Raw genomic sequence first — 20,459 nt, 5'->3', positions numbered from 1 at the left:
AGATTCTAAAATTAATTAAATATCTGAGGGTAGTAAATGTCTTCTGTTTACCCAACATGCCCACTTGACCTTTCGGGTCACTTAGCACAGTAGTTTTCTGGCCACAGTGTCTACATACATTTTGTATTTTTTTATTATTTATAAATTTTTGTATTTTAAAATTATTTATAAATTTGTGTTTTAAGATATGCAGTTCTTCTGCCTTTTATTGGGTATGTCTTTGTGTGGTTGAGCTGTAAGTATTCTTTACATATTCCAGATGTCAGCATTCTATCAGATACATGTTTTGCAAGCAGTTGCTTCCAATGTGTGGTTTCTTCATCATTTTTTAACCATATCTTTTGAAGATCAAAAACTTGTAACGTTGATGAATTCTAATTTACAAGTTTTTCTTTTATCGTTCATATTTTTTTGTGAACAGTAAAGAGAAACATTTGTTTAATACAAATTCACTAAGATTTTCTCCTTTGTTTTTTTCAGGATTTTTATTGTCTTAGCTCTTGTGTTTAGAATTGTGATACATTTTGAGTTAACTTTTGCATATAGTACAAAGCAAGGTTAAAGTATACTTTTTTGTGCATATCTGATTGTTCTCCCACGATTGTTGAAAAGATTATCCTTTCTGCACTGAATTTCTTTGCAACTTTGTTGAAAATCAGTTCACCATAAATATGGTTCTGTTTCTGAACTCACCTTGTTATTTAATGGATTTATGTGTCTATTGACATGTCTCTTCTTCCACCAGCTGTACACTATCTCAGTTGAAGTAGCTTTAAGCAAATTGAAAGTAAGTATAGTCATCTGGCTTTCTTCTCTCTCTTTCTTTTTTGAAATAACTTTTGCTATTTTAGTTGTTTTGTCTTTCTAAATTTCAGACTTGTTGGTTTCTATAAAATGCTATCTGGGGATTTCTAGAGGTTTGATTGGCATTACATTGAATTTATAAGATTAATTAGGTGATAATTTATAAATGAATAATCCTGTCTTCCTCTCCATTGAAACAGTATTATCTGTGTTTATTTAATTGTGCTTTCATTTCTTAGTATCTTATATTTTTCAGTTTCACACCTTTTATATTTCTAATCAAATTAAGTTTTGGCGCTCGTGATGGGTATGCTTTTTAAGGAATTTCCAGTTGTTCATTCCTAGTATCTCTGAGTTCAATCCCTGGTACCCGCGCCCCCCCCCCCCAAAAAAAGTGTCTGAATCTTGACTAGTATCTGGAACAACACATGGTACAACAGTTTTTGTGTATGTTGACCTTAGATCTTATGCTCTGTTAAACTCAGTTATTCTAGCAGTTGTTGTTTGTTTTTTTGTTTATTTGAGGAGGAGTACATCTTTAGTATTAATACATAGACAATGGTACCATCTGTTAATCAAGGTGGTTTTATTTCTTTCTTGCTAAACTGTATGCCTGTTCTTTTTTTTCCTTTCCTTTCCTTTCCTTTCCTTTCCTTTCCTTTCCTTTCCTTTCCTTTCCTTTCCTTTCCTTTCTTCTTTCTTTTCTTTCTTCTTTCTTTTTCTAATTACACTAAGAATCTCAGTCTGATAAGCAGAAATGGTGAGAACAGATCTCTTTCCCTGTCTCTGATGTTAGCTTTATTTTTTCATGAGTATCTTTTGTTAGATTGAAAAAAGTTTCTCTTTTATTTTTGCTTTGTTGAGACTTTGTATTATGACAGCATATTAAATTTTTCAAATACTTTTCTGTATCTATTGTCATGATACTGCTTTTCTTTCTTAATTTGTTCATATGGTCAATTACACTGATTGGTTTTTGAATTCTGAATGAGCTTTGAATTCCCAGGATACATTCCACTTTGTCATCATGTACTGTCCTTTTTATATATTAGGAGATTGATTTTATTGAAGATTTTTGCATTTGTCTTCTTAAGAGATATTGGCCCATAAGTTTGTTTTCCTCTGAGTTCTTACTGTAATTTTGATATTTGGGTAATGGTGGCCTTCAAATGAGTTGATAATTTCTCTCTCCTATATGATTTTCTGGAAGAGTTTCTATAAATTTACTATGGGCACATTTTTCTGGTCTAATTTATTTGGAGGCTTAAAGAAAGAAGAAAATAAGAACAAAAGACTTTTTTGGAAAAAGTTATGGTCAAGAATTTTATAGAATTAATGGAACTATGGAACAAAGTCAAATGGCCTAACATTCTTGTGTTTTGAGTCCCAGAACAAATAAAGTATAGTGCAGAAGACATTTTTGAAGAGTTAAATGACCAAGAATTTTCTTTATCAAACGTCAGACCCAGAAGTTCAAAGAACTTTAAACAAAAACAAATATCCTTCACACATACCTAGCCAATGTGCTAAAAATCAAACATGAAGAGAAATCCTGGAAACAAACACATAAAAAGAAGTATTACATACAAAGGAATAAAGTGAAAACATACATTGGACTTATGAGAAACACCACAGGGCAGAAGACAGCAGAACAAACTTTTTGAATGCCAAAAGGATAATAAACCTCTTAAGAATTCTAAACCTACCAAAAATATCTATTGAAACTGAAAGTACAACAGAAGACTTTCAAATCAACCAACCAACCAGTCAACCAACACAATGAGAGAATCCTGCACTAGCAAACATACAATGTACAAAAGTTAAAGAAAGTCTGTGTAGCATAAACACCATACAACAGGTGAAACTTTGAATCTACAGGAAAAAAAAAAGAACACTGGAAATGGGAAACATGGGTGTAAATATATTCCTTATATTTCCTGTCTAAAAGCAAACATGAGCCGGGCGTGGTGTTGCATGCCTGTAATCCCAGCACTTGGGAGTCTGAGGCAGGAGGATCATTGCGAGTTCAAGACCAGCCAGGGTTACAAAGTGAGTTCAAGGCCAGCCTGAACTGCATAGTGAGACCTTATCTTTAAGAGATAAAAAAAAAAAAAAGAATAACAGCAAACATGTCTTTTTTTGGTTTGGATAATTTCTATTTATATTCATATTCACTTAGGTTTTCCTCTGCTATGTAGTCTGCTGATCTACTCAGAGAAATAATTCTTTATCTCTGAAATCAGGTTTTATTTTTCTGCTGAAATTTCTCATCTATTCCTACACCTTCATACCACTTCATATTATTAATTAATATAATAATGACTGGTACATAAAATTGACTATAACATTTCAAGTTTTAAATTAATTTAAAATTACTTTTTAGTCACCTATCTCATAGTGCCAACATTGGAGACATCTTTAGGTTTATTTGTTGTTTTCTCTCTTAATATTGGACTTTTAAAATCTGTTTTCGTATTTTATTTACATTTTTTTGAACCCAAAGGTATACACAGAAAAGCAAGAGCTATATCCCAGACATCATTTCTAGACAAACCTGTGCTTAATAATATTTAAGTTCAGAAATGATGATGCTTGTCTGTTTATCAAGTCATTGGTATAGAGAGTCGAGGGAGTCTAATAGTTTTGGTGAGTTATGGTTGCATTCGATATGGTGCTATAGACTTCAAAATCCCAGCTGCCGCTGCTGATTGATATTTACTGTGTGTGTTCTCAGGTGGCTGTCAATGGCTTCTTTGTGTTCCTACTTCACTCTCAACTGACCCTGATATGTGTGTCACAGAGGGAGTCTCCACTCTAGACTTTCCCTGGTGTGGACCACCGTTACTAGTTCCTCAGCCGGATGCTCATGACAGTGAGGGCTCATGGCCTCCTTTAGCCTTGGGTTGCTTCTGTCTGTGTGGAGCTCAGGGTTTCTGCTGCTCGCTTCCCCAGGGCAGCCACACTCTGCCCTGCCATTCTGATGTTCTTGATTGCATCCTTGAGTTCCCTACCTCTCTTCCAATGGAAGCAGATTTCTCTTCTGAATCTCTGTAGACTTGTGTGAGTCATCCCTAGGGATAGATGGCTTTTGCTGCCCTTGCTCTCAACCATAGTGTACTTTTGCCTAGGCCTGGTGTCAGAAGGTACCCTACTGTCGCCCTGTGGCAGCCTACTTAAGTTTGTTGCTCAGTGCAAAGCTTATGGTGAGGACTGAGCGGTTTCTTGATCCACCTTCAGAGACAGACAGCTTTTTGTGTCTACATTTCCTTGAATACAACAGCGGAACACTTCCTAAGTTTTTTATCTTTGTTTTTGCTTTTGATGTTTTGCTTCTTATTAGAGAAACATTCAAGAAACAGACGGTTTCATAAAGACAGGCATCATGCCACAAAACGCAGTCCTAACATCTGTCTTGCCCTCATTCATCTCTCTACGCCCAGCTCACTGAGGGTGTCCATGGGTATGTGCCGCTCTGATTGGGACGGCAGGGATTCTAACTGTAACAGTAGCCCACACATAGTATTAAAAACTTGCTGAGATTTAACTGTTTCCTTCTTACCTTTTTTTTTATGGTAGCCTTCTCTTCCTTCTGAGCCCTCATATGGATGTAAAAATGTGTGCTTTCACTTTTCTTGGAGGGTCTTGTCACTCTTTGAAATTTAATTCAACTAATTACCTTACAACTGAGTGTCTCTGATAGGCTTAAGACAATGAATGATTTTCTAAACAATGCAGCTTTTTCTCTCCTTGGTAGAGAGGAAGCTGTGTCTTTCAGCCTTCTGTATCCTGGTAGTATAGCGCTCTTTTTCCTTCTTAGCATGGTTAAAACCAAATCTTTTTTACAACCTTTTTGAATTCCCAGCATAGGTTTTACAATTACTGTATTCAATTGCTATACATTCTTTATCATTTTCAGGGCACTTCTGGCCACCTCATAACTTTCCTAAGTCATTGCTTTACTTGCAGTGTGCGTTTGTTATTAACACAAAACTGTAACAGTGCAGTTGTTTGTTCTATTTATGCTTGCTTGGAATGTTCACATTATTCTAGTAGTGGTAGCCTGGAACAGAGAGATGCTTAAAATGGGATCAACTCTTATTTATTGATTTGTTTTAGGAACTATTTCTAATTAGAGGAGTTTTCTTATTCAGTTTTAGTTTGGGGCATAATTTTATGGTTTAACATTGATGACAGGTGACAAAAGTATAATTCAAACAAGTTCAGTTATTATAAGAAATCAGGATATCTTGTGAAACCTGAGAATGATACAGATGGGTCAAGGGACAGTGAGAAGACTAAGCTCTTAGGACTCTCTTCATTTCTTTCTTGACTCTGCTGTAGATTTCCTCTCTGAAATCTGCTGTAGATTTCCTCTCTGCATGTAAGCCTTCCTCGGGTTCTCTAGTGCCTTACTGCCCTGTGGAAATATCCCCACGCACAGCTCCTGCATGAGATTTCTCAACACTAACGCAGGACTAATCTATGTCCCAAATCCATGCCTTCATCAGGAGAACTAATGAATCCAGCTTGAATATCGATTATCCTAGTTTAGGATCAGGATCTGTTCCTAAATCATTGGTATCAAAGGCATAGGATCAGAGGAAGAGATAGTGACCAGTCCGGGTTTGGCCTGATGCCCACCTTGGACCAGGTACCTCTAGGTGGCAGGGGAGTTATATCATGCTGAGTAAATGGTCTCAGATAACAATTTTGATTAGAGGTACAAAGAGTTTGAAGAGGATTAAGAGATATAAGTAAGGATCTAATAAAATTTTCCTCAAGTAGATTTAATTATGAAATCTTGAAAAGCAAGCAAAACTCTTAAAATCCCTTTCCTGAGTATAGTATGGCCCTATGTGCTGGTCTGTAAAAATCCCATATGTGGTAACAATAGACACTTGGCTGTAACTTGAAATTTTTCGTGATATTGATATGTTCTTAGTTTGAAGTAAAAAAGTACTCAAACACAATATTTGTTGGTTTACTGAAGCTCACTTATCATAGTACTTACCTAGTAATAAAACAAATAGAAGAGAGAATCGTTATTTTGTGTGCATTTTCTCCTAACTTGTTAAGAGTTATAAGCCAAAGGCGTACTTGCTTTATGTACAGGTAGTTTTGAGGCTACTCCTGCTTTTGATTTGGGTCTTAACCTTTGATATTTTTAATGTGAATGTGATTTCATTATGGAAAGTGATTTAGAATCTATTTTATGAGCCATGCAGCTGAAAAGATTTTAGATATGATGGCTTCTGGGCATGACAGCCGTATACCATTCACTGGGCCTAGACCTCCATAAGCTAAATTATAGAGTACTTACAGGCACACATTTTTCCTGTCAAGAACTATGGGGCATGTAAAATGCATTTCTGATTGATAGTAGGGCACACAGAGTTTAAAACCTACATTTTGAAAGTTAGACTGGTTAACCTTGTATACTACTGGAACGTGGTGCTTTGGAATTAGAAGCCACAGCAGTCACACTTGCTGCCAGAAGAACCATATTTATTAACTCAACAAAGCTATAAGACACAGATTTGAAAGGCAGAGCACCGTGTTTCATCTTGAGAATCATTTTTGGTTTTCATCATCCGAGGTCTCACAAAATCACTTTTTTTTTTTTTTTGCTAGACATGCTAATCAATCCTATACAATCCGAAAGCTTATGAATTTTCCATCACTGCCTTGGGACTTTAAAGCTAACTGTAAATATTTATAAATCTCTTCTTTCCAATGCATATAAAGGTAAAAGAAAATGAAAAGAATTGAAGACAATAGCATTTTGATTTGTTCTCTCTCTTATTCCTTCTTGGCCTTTCTCTTCTCCCTCCCTCTCTCCCTCCCCCCTTTTTTGATCCGTAAGATTTTACAGGAAACTATTTCATTGCTTAGTCCAAAACAATCAATAATGCCTTAGACTGTAGATCTTATTTTGCAATAAGTAAACATTTCTAAATCATTGTGGCTAGAAATCAGGAATTTGAAAGCAGACAGCTTTGAAGAACTTATAAGCACAAAGTATAGGCAGCTGAGGCTTATCTTAAGCCTTCAAATCAAAAAATACTGAGAGATGTTAGACTATTCTGTGAATAAAAGATACTTCATCTTAAAAGGACATAGATATTTTTCCTGTGCTTATTTGTGAGGGTTATTATTTCTCTAGAAGTTATTTGGGGGTTGAAAACTAATTTTCATATTTGTAACTTTATAAAGATACAAAACCATATTGAAAACCATATAGTAATATTAGCTACAGTTTTTTGCCCTTTAAAAATACCTATCCTGACTAACATTTATTTGCTTATAATCCAAAAAATGAAGCCAAGGAAATATTTCAGTATATGATATACTTCTACTGAAAACGGGTTTGACTTTGTTTCAGGATTCATTTTGGAATGAAAGGCTCCATCATGATTAATCCACTTTCATATAAAAGTAAAGGTGAAGTTTCTCCTGTTCTTGAACTGCAGCTCACCAGTGATTTGATTTGTTTCTTTGACTCATCAGTAGAACTCAGGTAAAATAAAATATGCAGAGCTTGAACCTGCAATTTGGTTTGGGACATCACCTGTGTGCCTAAGTAAATAGCCTGTAATTGATGAGACATCAGTATAAAGGAGCCTTCAAATAATGAAATGTGTTAGGGTGTTCATTTACCCATAGAACCCTTACACCATGATTAACATAAAGTTTTTATATTTATATTAAAGCTCATTTCAAATGACACTGAAATTATGAACCAGACTTTATGATTAATGTGTTTTATATTCCTTTCTGCAGAAACTCAGTAGAAATCCAACAGAGAATAAGAATGATGGAAGAATTAGATGTGTGTTCACCTAAATTTAGTTTCTTAAGAGCAGAAAGTGAAGTTAAAAAACAGCAAGGTCGGATGCTCTGCGATGTGCTTTTGGATCAGAAAGTGTTGCCTGGTGTTGGGAACATCATCAAAAATGAAGCTCTCTTTGACAGTGGTCTCCATCCAGCTGTTAAAGTAAATCATACATATTTTTAATTATTCCTCTATAATTAAATAATAGTAAAGGACCAGTGTGGACACTTAAATTTGTGTTTCGAAAAAAAAAAAAAAAAATTGTGTTTCGGTAACACGTTCTGTGCAGGTGTCTTTCAGGTCTTTGCTCATGTGACTTCTCAGTGTGATCCCTGGTGAACACTTTCCCAAAACTGCTGTGTGCATACCCCCTCCCACTTCACATTCCCAGGCTTCCTTAATTTTCTTCACCTTCTGGGTTTTCCATACCATGTATAACTCTCAGACACAACATAGTTAGTTGTTAGATTTGTTGTTTTAGAAATGTGTCTCCTGCTAGCATGCAGTCTCCAAAAAGCACAAATCTGTCCAGTTCAGTGACTAATGCAAACATCTACAGAACAAGGTCTGACATTTGATAGACTTTAAGCAGACATTTGCAGAATGTATGAATGAATGAAGCTCACAACTTTTTTTTTTCTACCTAGCAAATTAAATACATACTCTGCTCATACTTGTGTATTCTTAATACGCATCTACTCCAGCTCACGATGATAACAGAAAATCCTGTCTCAGTGGAATGATAAGATTGGATCAGGCAGCAGAAACTAAGGGACCAGCAATCAACAAGCAAATGGGAACAAAAATTCATGTTTCTGTTGTAATAACTTATATTGATATGAAGCCAAAAACATTAAACTGCAAGGGGGGACAGCAGGAGAAGGAATGGATTTGTGGAGTTTGGGGTTTTTCTCTTGTGTTTCAACTGGAGAAGTCTGAACTTATTTATGTGTTGGTGGGGGAAAAATGGGAGAGAAAGATGTTAAAGTCATAGAAAAGAGAGTGGTGATTCATAGGAGTTGTGAGAAGATCAGAGAGATTGGAAACAATGCAGGAAAAGTACATATATTTTACTTTCCAGTGAAGAATTCGCATCAGAGTTTTTATCCAGATTTGTTACTGTCAACTAAATTATCGTTAACTCAATTAACTAACTATTCCTATGAGTTATTTTTATTAACTAAGCTATAAACTTACTGTTAACTAAATTATTTTTAATGTACATCCAAAGATACCTCTTTGTTTTGTGTGCTTTCTAAATGGTTTTGGTAAAAACCAAATCAGTAAGAATTAAGTGTTAACAGAAATCAGTTTATAATTTTCAAATAGGTTCTCTCTTTTGGAATAATTTAGTTGAATGTGGCAAGAATTAAACAAATTTTTAACAAAAAAGAGGGTTTTTTTTGGTATTCAGTCACTAAATTGCCCAGACTGGGCTTGAATTTGCAATGTTGCCTCAGCCTCTAAGAGTGTTAGGATTTGAGACTTATACCCCCATGCCCGGCTATGAATGAATATTTTAAAATCATTTAGACCTCTGTGGAAAACATTTTTTAAAAATAACCCAAGGTAGTGTTAGTGTTATCTGTAATTAGCTAAAGATTTGCCTTTAATCTGTGCATCCAGCTAACCATTTAACCATAATGTCTGCAGAATTAAAAATCCTGATATTTACTCATTAGCCTCCTTCTATTTTATTTTAAATTTTTTTTACAATCCATCAAGACTTTTCCATTGGCTTGTAGACGTTGCTGGAGTTTTGATGATGTCTGATATGGAATATTAAATAAATACTTGAATTTGGAATTAAAATGTGTAAATAGGAATGATATTTTATCATTATTACTATAAAAATAAAACTAATTAATTACATTAACCATACAAGAAACAGAGTTCTTAAAGATATGCACGTATCTTAAATCTGTGTACAGTTGTCTTCAACAGAACTTGTAAATGGCACTTGTCTACAGTAATAAATTATGAAATTATGCTGTTATTTTTTCCATTTTTAGGTTTTTCAGTTAACAGAGGAACAGACCCATCACCTTGTGAAGATGGTACGTGATTTCAGCATTCTCTTTTACAGGGTAAGAACCAAAATTGTCACCTACTTAGATGTCGGTGGTTTCCCTTTTGATTGCACCAGAAATGTGAAAGCTGAATATAGCCACCTAGTGGTAAGTGCGTAGAGATACAATAAAGAAGAGTGACGTTTTGTGGGCATAATTAACCTCTTGAGAGTCTAGGTCATAGGTCAGCCCAAATTTGTCTAACTATGATTATGTTAAATTATCTTTACACTAAAATGAGGAGAAATTATCTTAGCATTTTCTTTAGATTCTTACTCTATTTTTGGATATATGAAATATTAAAACCATAAAGAAATAAAAATATGTTAGAATAAATAGACTTTAGTTCAAATTTGCCACTTATCAGCGACTTAAATTATTTCGAAATGATTTAAATTTAGTTTCTTCATCTAGACAATTGGATAATATTTACAACAAAAACTGTTCAGAGAATGAAATCAGTATTGCTAACAGGTAGATCTTGAAAGTTGTATATGCGCATATATAGAATTCAATAAACAGTTTATCTTTTAAATAATGTATACTTAATAAGTCTTTTTCCATCACAGTCTGTTTTTTGTATTCAGAATTCTTTTACTGTTTTCAAAAAGGAAGGGAATTTACTCAAGATATGTTAAGCAGAGAAATGGAATATTAAGCAGTATCCATGATTCCATTTCGCATTTTAAAAAGTGAGTTTAAAAAAAGAAGGAAGGTTTTGTAGCATTCTTCATTAATTGACCTAAAGTACCAACAAACAGCTTGGTTTATGTATCTGCCTTGCATAACTGTGGCTATTTTAAAACTATACAGGTTCGTTTATTTTTCTAGAGAAATACTCTGCAGAAAATAGCTCATTTTCTGCCCAAATTAAATTGAATATTTCAGTACTTTGTTTAAATTAATATAAATTGTGTAATTTTCAGCTCATGAATGGTGATTCCTATTTCTCAACTTTTAAATTTTCTCTCTGCTAATGTTAATGTAAAATATCTTCTTGGTAGAAACTTTATGTGAGTAGAATAAAACCGTGACAGAAAATATCAAAATGTCTTTTGAAATAGAACATATACCAAAATGGAACATATCTCTAGTAGGATGTTACATGAATTTTTATTCTCTTTCTAGTGAATCTATAAGGCCATATATGTATGTGTATATATATATATATATATATGTCCTTTTTCAAGTCAACAAAGAAAATAGTCTTGTTAAATTTTGTTCTCTAGAAAATGTTTTTGGCTATTGAAACTGAGTGAGCAGTTTCAGCGTTCTAAAAATAATCAAACTTAAAGCTAATCTAGTCCTTTTCTTATAACCACATAATTATGTCTTTTCAGACAAACATAAAAGGACAAAAGAAATTTTAAAATATAGAACTTTTATATACTATTTAGATAAGATGATAGCATGCAAAGAACAACTTTGAATGCTAATACGTTGTTGTATAATGACTTAATTGTTTCACACAAATCTTATTTGACAGATTACTGAATTTGTCAATACCTTTTGCTCGGATGAAAGAATATTTTATATGGAACTATATGCAAACATACGTAAAGTTTTAACAGGTTGTTTTCAGAGGTGACTTTCAAGATTATATCTGGTTCCTAAGTAATATTTTTTTGTGCATAACTTTTCTTTTTAAGTGCTGTAAAACAGGATCAGCTATCTCTATACACTATAAGGTGTACAAGCGTCCCAGTTGTGGTCAGTGCTGCCACAAAATTACTGTATGTCGCTTAGGGGAGAATAACAGAATGACATATTTCTGTCCTCGCTGTCAAAAAGAAAATCCTCAACACATTGACATATGGTAAGATATCAAATTTAAATTACCTAATTAAAAGTCTAATATCTATTCATAAAGCATCATAATTCAAAGGTATTTGAACCTTTGGAAGGATATGGTTTAAAAAAAATCATCAAAGAACCAAAAGGAGCCAAAGCTGATATGTAGATCACTACTGAATTCAGGTAGTAAACCTCTTCCTCAGGCAATGATATCTACCTTGCAAGGTGTAATCTTTGTAAAATAAATATCAGGACAGTCAATAACTGCAAAAATGCAGCTATCTTCAAAAGGCTTTGCTTCATTTAGAAATAATTTTATAAAACAGCAAGATTTTCTTCCAGAACTTTTGTCTTCTTAATGAAATAGCATACTTCTTATTAAACATATGTATGGTGATTCTGCCAGTTGCTGAGTATATTTCTTTCAATTATGCATTGGAGCACTGGGAAAATAATCATCGAATGGATTTGGGAATCCTCTATAAGATGAACTTGGATTAAAATTCCACTGATCACATGACCTAACTTGTGGGCCATTGCAATAGTTTGGGCCTTTTAGAATTGCTGTTGTTTCAGAGCCAATAATCCTCACAAAATGTAATTCTGCCAATGCACAATCACCCTGGTAAAGGCTAAATGTCCTTTTAAAGGCAGCTAGGAAAAAGATTAACAGTACAAAGTAGGTGCAAAGCAGTATATCAGATTATAAATGAAAATTATCGATGCAGACGTGAAACATAAAATACTACAAGAGTTCAGGAATATTAAAGGAATATGTATGTAGGTTTGAGCATCTTTTGAAGCAAGTGTAATTTGAAATTTACTTTAAGAAATGGAATTTGGGTTAAGTAAATGAGAAAGCTCACATTATTTAATTGGATAAAACAGCATGGCTGTGAATCACTAACAGGCATGGCTGCTGGGGGAGTGAGAGCTGTACTGGCCACATGAAGCATGCTCCATGCTCAGGCTGTGGGACAGTGAAGGCTAGGCTTAAACCTAGGGCGGGATCCATCAGTAGCGATCGTCAGTAGTTTTGGGAATGGTTAATGTCTTGCCTAAGTCAGTAGATTAGGACTTTTCATTGATTATCGCATATACAGTAGTTAACATGGAAATTGAAAACACCAAAATACATGAAGACAGTGCAGCATAATGGTGAGAGACAATTATCAGGCCTAGAATTTCGCACTAGAAATGGTTCCTTAATTCACTTGTTTTAAAAGTCAGAAAGAATTGTGACAGATTGTGGTATGTAAGATAATGCAAAAAATTTAGAGCCAAATCATAAAGTTTCATGATGGGTGAGTGTGGGAAAGTGTGAGTAGAGTTGGGATATGTGAAGTAGCGATGGAGCATCCAGGAGGGGTGTTATGGACCACATTAGAGTGCAGGAGGTGATGGCTGGAGGGTTGTCACCACAGAAACATTCTTAATTCACTGAGAAAGAATAAAGGTGTAAACCAAGGAAAAACACATTACTGTAGAGCAGGAGGAAAGAATAAGCAAAGACAATAAAATGATATAATTAGAAATAGGAAGAGAAAAGGGGAACTTGTTGGCTGTGCAGACGCCCCAAGAAGAAGGTCTGGCCATCGGGCAGTGCGGGGCAAAGCATGGCGATAATGCACAGCGAAGATCTTGGCTCATGACTTTGTCGATATATCGCAAGGTGCTTTTTTAAACATTCTTTTTTCCCTTGTGTTTCTTTGCTCTCAGCCTCTTCATCATTTTACTCTCATAGAGATCTGAATAATTAATTACTTTTATTGCACCATTTTAGAAATTTGTTTTCATGAACAGGAATACATTTCACAGTACTGCACTGCTATACATTTATTGGGCCATATGCAGTTAGCACAGTGTCTGACAGATAGAAGACCTTCAGTGTGTATTTGTCTACTGAATAAATGGTTACTGTCCTGTATTTGTTTTTTATGAATTCATAACTTCTACGATTTAAAAGAAATCTCTACTCTTCCAAGTCATCAAATAAAGCTATTTATCATATAAGTAATTGTTAGTCCCAAAGGTGTTTTTAAACTAGATTTTAAAGGCTGTAGTTTCCCTCAAAGAGACTTAACACACCTCTATGATTTAGGGGAAGCCATGCTATGCTAAAAGTGTTTAGGTCTTCTACCTTCTTTCTCACCTAATCCTGTTATATATATGGTCATTCAGTTAAGACTGCTTGGTAAAACAACTATACACTACAAAATAAATATACATAGTTTAAAAAGTTGGAAACCAAACTATTTCTCTATTTTTAGGTTTTCTACGATTAAATATATTAATTTTTTGAATGAGTATTTTAATGCTTTTCATGTTAACCAAATTTTCTTATATTAAGTTTTTTATCTTAAGTTGAAGTCTAAAACCCAATAATAATGACCTAAATGCCCCTTCAATCACTAGATGCTTAGTGAACTCTATTGTGAATCTTCCCCAGATGTTCTGGTTTTGATTTATTACAGACCACATTTTAAATACCTACATCATTTATTTTTGGCCCTTAATTATATACTGTTAATGGAATATATGTGTGTGGATATTATTTCTTTAGGGCAAACTAAGTTATTTTTCTTTTAGAAGAGTTTTTAAATTATCTAAAATACTTTTTAAAGTATAAGTTGCTTTATTGTCAACTACATGGCAGGTACTGGGAATAGAAGACAAAATAGAACATAGCTCTCAAAGCGCTCAAAGTCTGAAGTGCGAAGTAAATGAGAAAATAGAGGATTAAAACACCAAGATGGATTTGCATAGGTGAATGTTATCTAGTGTCAGTGGAGGCATAGAAGAGGAAACACTTAAATGTATCTGGGAAGAGCAAGGGAATCTTTTTGGAAGAGGAGATATTTGAGCCTAGTGTGAAAGAAAATAGTAATTCATCCAAGACAAGAGGCGTGCGAAAGATTTTTCAGGAAGAGAAAAAGACACATGGCAAGTCCACAGAGACAATCCCTGTTGACTTTGGAGAATTTCAAAAATATGTGGGGGAAGGTCTTTGGTTCCTTTAAAATGATGTACTGTACTGTATTCAGATTTTTAAACTGTCTAGTTTTGAAGTCATGAAAGTTGGTTGCCAGTTATTGAGAGTTTGGTGCCATTTGCAAGCCAATTTTAATGGAGAGGGGGCAGAACAATCATAAGGCACTTTGGAATCTTGACGGAAACCAGGATGAGTTCATCTTGGCACTATAAGCTCGCTTTTGGGAGGAAGTTTACGTAGTTCCCATATTTAGAACATAATTTAAAAGGGAATGCAGCCAAGTAAGTATCATGGTAATTCACTGAACTAGTGGAAAAGCTGTAGGAACCAGAGTCACAGGGACTGGAAGCCAGGAAGTAACCTTGCCTGGATTCTCCACAGATAGAGCAAAGAGAAAGAGGAAATTTTACTTTCTGCTTAAGCCTCTGACCTCAAGCTTTGGGACAATAAATTCCTTTAGTATTGTTAATACATGCTGGTATTTGGGCCAAAAAAAAAAAATTTTAATTGCTTTCCATGCTGGTAACTTCTCTCCCTGAAGAAGTGCAAAGATACCTTAAAGACACTGACATCCTCCACTTGTACTTTGTACCCCTCTTGTTCCCCACTTTGGGGTAATCTGAGATAATAGATGAATCAGTATTTCTAGTCACTGAGCAAACAGGAAGAAGGTCCAGTAGCATCTTCGCACTAGGTTAACTTCAGTAGTCAGAGCAAGAAAAGCAGCTCGTGAAAGACAAAGACGGGAGGGGAAGCCAAGAGGGAAAATAATTGCCATTTAAATTCAGCTGGGTTAGAGGATGAGAACTGGGTAGGCTAATTTATTAGAAAATTTAGGTAACCTTTAACAAAACAGTATTAATAGATAATATGAGTGCAAAACTCATTCATTAAGCCTATATCTATGGAATATTCATATATTACTATATTCCAGTGGGAAGAGATTTTAAGAAAAAAATACATGCATAGGGTATCGGGCAATTTCCTGGAATTGTCACCTATAACATTAGGAGGCCATTTTGTAACCTCCTACAGTATATTAAGTTTGAGGTTTCAGTTCCTTATCAAGTGCAGATTGGAGAGCTTATTGGTGAACTATTAAGAACTGGAAGAGTAAGGAAAGGGCTTCCCACCCTTCTGTATATACCAACACAAATAGCTGTGGACCTGGTTACAGTGGCATACATGTAAAATTTCAGGTACTCAAGAGGCTGAGGCAGGAGGATCACAAGTTCAAGCTCACCTAGGCAACTTAGTGAGACCCTGATTCAAAAATAAAATAATAGGGCTAGGGATTTAGCTCAGCGGCAAAAGCGCCTGCCTGGCAAGCGCAAGGTTGTGAGTTCCGTTCCCGGTACCGGAGAAAAACCAAAAAAAAAAAATAAATAAACAAAAATAAAATAATAATATTTGCCAAGGTGATGATAGAGGGGTTGACTAACATGTATGAGACCCTGGGTTCAATACCTATTGCTAGAAAAAGAAAAATAATGATAAAGCTTATTAGTGACATCACAGAAGAGGAAGAAAATAGTGAAAAGTTGTAGTAAGTTGAAATATGAAGGTCATTTAGGTTGTGTTTATTTAATTCTGAATAAATACAGTATGTTCCCTTTCAGAGTTAGTTAGTAGAGGACAGGAATTAGGTCAGGTAAACAAGTTCTATAGAAGTTCTTCTGTTCCATAGAAATAAGAAATACTGACCTCACTCAAAGTCAAGATAAGTAAAGATAAGAGAATCATAATGAGATGTATCTTACTTTCAGATTTTCTTATGCTATTTGTTGTTTTACCAGACAAACCTGCTTTTTAAAAACTGGCATAATTATATGTAAGGAGTAAAATGTTATGGAAGGCAAGGCTACCTTTGAAAGTCAAAGAACTCATGTTCTGAAATGTAAGGTACATAGCTTTACTTGGAAGAGCTTTTTTCAATATTAATGCTTAGAATCATGAGAGGAATCCTAACATGGCCTTGATTGCTTAATCACATGAAGTGTGCAGCAGGTAGAGAGCAGACTGCATCAGATCTCTAGAAAGGCATTTACATGACATAAGAACTCCACTATGTATATCTGTCGCTGAAGGTCAGGGTTGGTTTATGGTTTGCTTGCTAACCCAATAACTAGATATCTAATAATGATTATAAAATGTGAAATACTTTTATCTTTCATCATTGTAGATCAACTAATTGATAAATGCCTAGTAAGTACCATAAAGAAATGCTAAGGTTTCTAGAATTTTCTTTGCGAGGACATAAAGTAATGTATTTTCAATGCTCTGATTTCTGCATAGAGTTTCTTTTCTTGATTTCATTGATTAATCATGGTTTAGTTTTGCTTTGAAGAGTACTATTTACTTAAAATATCACCTGCAGAAAGCCTCCTACTGGTTATATCAAATACTTTAGGTCTATTTAAAAAAATCTCAGCTCTTTAAGTCAACACTTTTATTTATTTTTAACTTACTAGCAGTCAGCAGGACTCAAGATAAAAGTTATCTAGTAGTTTGTCATGACGTAAGCAATAATAAATAGAATTGGGATATTAATGGCTCTGCAATAGTTTCTAAAATACTCAGAATGTGTAAGAATAAATCAATCATAATGATTAATTTTAAAAATTATTTTCTAGCAAACTGCCCACTAGAAGTACTATAATCCATTGGACATCTAGCAAAAGGGACCCTCTGACTGACTCGGTGAGTCGGAAATCAGAAGAGCAGTGGACGTGTTTGGTCTGTACCCTAATAAACAAGCCTTCCGCTGAGACATGTGATGCTTGCTTCGCCTCAAAGCCTGTTGGTAAGGCTGGGTTTTAATTTTGCATTTATTTCTAAGATGGTTAATTGCACCTAGTCAGGTATATCTGTCATTCCATCTCGATACTTTTTACAAAGTGCTTTCTTTCTCTAATGTGTAAAGGAATTGCTTGCCTTTGCATGCAAACCATGCTGGTATTCTGTTGAAAATATTTTTTAACGGGGAGGGAAAACATGCTTGTGCTAAAACAGTGTGTGTCTTTGTATCTCAAAAAACTGAGATGATCGCATCTGTTCTCTACTGTTTCTAATGAATTATTCAATAAAGCTTTGTTTTATGCAGATTTCAGCAACTTTTGAGTTTGTTATTCAGTCCAAGTGTTTCATAAATTGAAAGGGAGGATTTCTGTAAGAATATCTTTGCAGGTGGAATTGAAAAACGCTGAATTTTTTCTCTTCTTTATCCTTCCTACCCCTTGTTATTAAAATCTTTACCCAGACAATTGTACTGATTTCACTGAAATCCTTCAAAATAACTCTTTAGAGCCCACAATTTCATGCGTTCAGAGAATGCAAAACCTCAGAGGAAACCTGTGATTAAGAAACCATCTCATTGATGCAGCTTCTATTGTGTTCTCAAAGTGTTATTTCTTTCTTCAATTAGAGATGAGAAAGTTCATTCTTGACTTATGGACCCCTCCATTTTGTTCACTGTCACATTGTCTTTTGTTCCAGGGCCTGCAAGGCAGGCATCGCCCTTTGCACAGCTTTTCTAATAGCCAAAGGGACTGCACCTCCTATTTCTTTTCCTTCTTCTTTATGATCATTCAACAGAAAATAACCCTCGGAAAAACACAATCTTCAGTTTCCACATTTATTTCAACATTCTGAAATGTCTTTCCATGTCTCATAAGCTGTTTTGTAGTTACTTTGTCTGAGTATGAAGATCATACATCTTCACTCCAGTTTAAGATACAGTACAGACTCCAGAATTCTAAGATATTTTGTTAAAACATTATACTTAATTAATACTAAGGCTTTGTAATTCCTCTTCACTTCTCTTTGGCCCTTCACTGTGTCTTATTCATGAAAACATCCTTGGTAGTCCATACAGAGTTATATAACTCCTTTATGGGATATCATCTATTAATTACCATCACTTTAATGCTTTGCCTAATATTAACAAAACTGATACCTGCTTAACTTTAAATTCTTAAACATAATCCAAAGCAAACACAAGCTTTGTTAACTTCATCTCTGGGTATGTATAAATTGTCAACCTTTGCATTTTAAGTAATGCTTTACTTCCTAACTAGAAGTTGATTAATTATAACTTGTCCAAGATCACTAACTATACACTGGTAAATAGATATAGATGAAACAGACATAGATATATAGATAACTAAATGTTTTGATCAGATAAAAATGTTTCAAGTAGTTAATATGTTTTTGGGAATATGACAGAATAACTTCTTTCTCCTCCCAGATTCAGTGTTCAAGAATGAAGAAAATTCTGTTGTCTTTCACAACTTAGTGAAGTACCCTTGTAATAGCTTTGGGAAAGCACATACAGAAGTGAAAATCAACAGGAAAAGTGTATTTGGAACTACAACTCTTGTCTTGACTGATTTTAGCAATAAATCCAGTACTTTGAAAAGAAGAGAAAGCCAAACCCAGACACCAGATGGGGAATTTCAAAACTCTCTTCCTACAAACGTTTGTTTTAGTGGTACACGGCACCCCTCCAAGGAGAGAACAAACTATATAACTCAAGTATCTAGCAAAGTAAACACATCTCCTACAGTCTGCTCTCAGTCTGAATTATTTAGTTCGGCACATAAAAAATTGAAAACAACCCACTACTCAACAGCAGATCTCAAAAGCTGCAACACTGGATTTTCTAACAGGTAAGATGCTGCTAACCATGGTACTTAAGGTATTTGCTCTAAGCTTGTGTTAAAGTATTTTTAAGACCTTTAAGGTATTTGTATTGCATAAATTTTAAGAAGGCAGAACATCCATGGCTAAGGAACTTGAATTGATTTTGGTAATATAAATTAAACCCTGAAAACTATTAGTAATTTTCTTTGTCTTCACAAGCTTATTGTATTAGAGACTGGGGAAGAAAATATAAAACAAATTTTTCTGCATCTGTAAAAGGTTATTTTTTGTGACATTAACTATATCCATATTCAATGCATAATACTTAGAAAATACTGACAAGTACAAAGAAAATTTTAAATCACCCATAGTCGTACTTGTTAAAAAACCACCATTAGCATTTTAAACCTATCATAAGTTGAAAATGTCAAAAGTTGAAAAATGCATTTAATACATCTAACCTATTGAACATCATAAGTTAGCACCATAGCATACTATAGAGTATTGATTGTTTCCCCTTGATAATCAAGTAGCTGAGATTCCCTGGCAATACCTAGTATCAAAAGATATGATTGTACTGCTATCACCAGCCAAGGAAAAGATCAAATTTAAAGCTTGAAGTATAGTTTCTAATGAATACCTTACTGTTTTCACAATCATGATAAAGTTAAGGAAGGCTAAATAGAACCATTATAAGTCAAAGACCATTTATAGTTCTTCCAGTGAAAGATGTCATTCTTCTGGAAGTAAAGCTATCATTCAGAAAAGTTTAGTAAGTGTCCTCTTTTTAAAACAAAATCTGAGGGGCTGGGGATTTAGCTCAGCGGCAAAAGCGCCTACCTGGCATGCGCAAGGTCGTGAGTTCGGTTCCCGGTACCGAAAAAAAAAACCAAAAAAAAAAAAAAAATCTGAGATGCCTTTAGTGATATTTCTGTTAGCAAACATGGCTGCATTTCAAACAGCCGTGTGGGATAGTGTTCTTATTTCACCCCAAAAGGCTTAAAAAGCAAGCATCCTATTTTTGTATCTGAAATGAAAAACTTATAATTCCGTTTAATAAACATTATACCAAGCCTGATAGGACTACAAGATTACCGGCTATATATTCACAACACCTCCAGGTGCTGTTAACTGAGATATAGAAATGTTGGCATCTCCTGAAACAATCTGTTAATGCTCCAAAACCCACTTCCTTTCGTCTATTTGTCTGGGCTTCCTACCATCTTAACTCATGTTATGCCTGCCTCAGAAAGATATTTCTCTACGATTTGATTTCTGAAGCTACTTTTTTTTGTCAGATAGCAGGTGTCATATATCCAGCACTTTT

At 34.5% G+C, this 20,459-nt stretch overlaps 1 protein-coding gene across 2 annotated transcripts in view; it reads left to right on the top strand.

Moving 5' to 3' along the window:
* The window catches only part of Neil3 (nei-like DNA glycosylase 3), a 41,979-nt gene that overhangs the window by 14,513 nt on the left and 7,007 nt on the right, over positions 1-20,459 (top strand). Inside the window, exons 3-8 of one of the 2 annotated variants that reach the window (XM_013515218.1) lie at positions 7,187-7,321; positions 7,585-7,798; positions 9,649-9,693; positions 11,355-11,521; positions 17,125-17,294; positions 18,738-19,158. In XM_013515218.1, the coding sequence (XP_013370672.1) occupies positions 7,187-7,321; positions 7,585-7,798; positions 9,649-9,693; positions 11,355-11,521; positions 17,125-17,294; positions 18,738-19,158 (1,152 nt within the window). Of the gene's footprint in view, positions 1-7,186; positions 7,322-7,584; positions 7,799-9,648; positions 9,724-11,354; positions 11,522-17,124; positions 17,295-18,737; positions 19,159-20,459 lie in introns of both variants that reach the window. The other variant, XM_005373513.2, reaches the window with a different exon arrangement.

The sequence above is a fragment of the Chinchilla lanigera genome, unplaced genomic scaffold, assembly GCF_000276665.1.
Source record: "Chinchilla lanigera isolate Chin_1 unplaced genomic scaffold, ChiLan1.0 scaffold00002, whole genome shotgun sequence".
In the NCBI taxonomy this organism is placed as follows: Eukaryota; Metazoa; Chordata; class Mammalia; order Rodentia; family Chinchillidae; genus Chinchilla; species Chinchilla lanigera.
The sequence above is the reverse complement of the archived record's forward strand: the minus strand, read 5'-3'. Positions and strand labels throughout refer to the sequence as shown.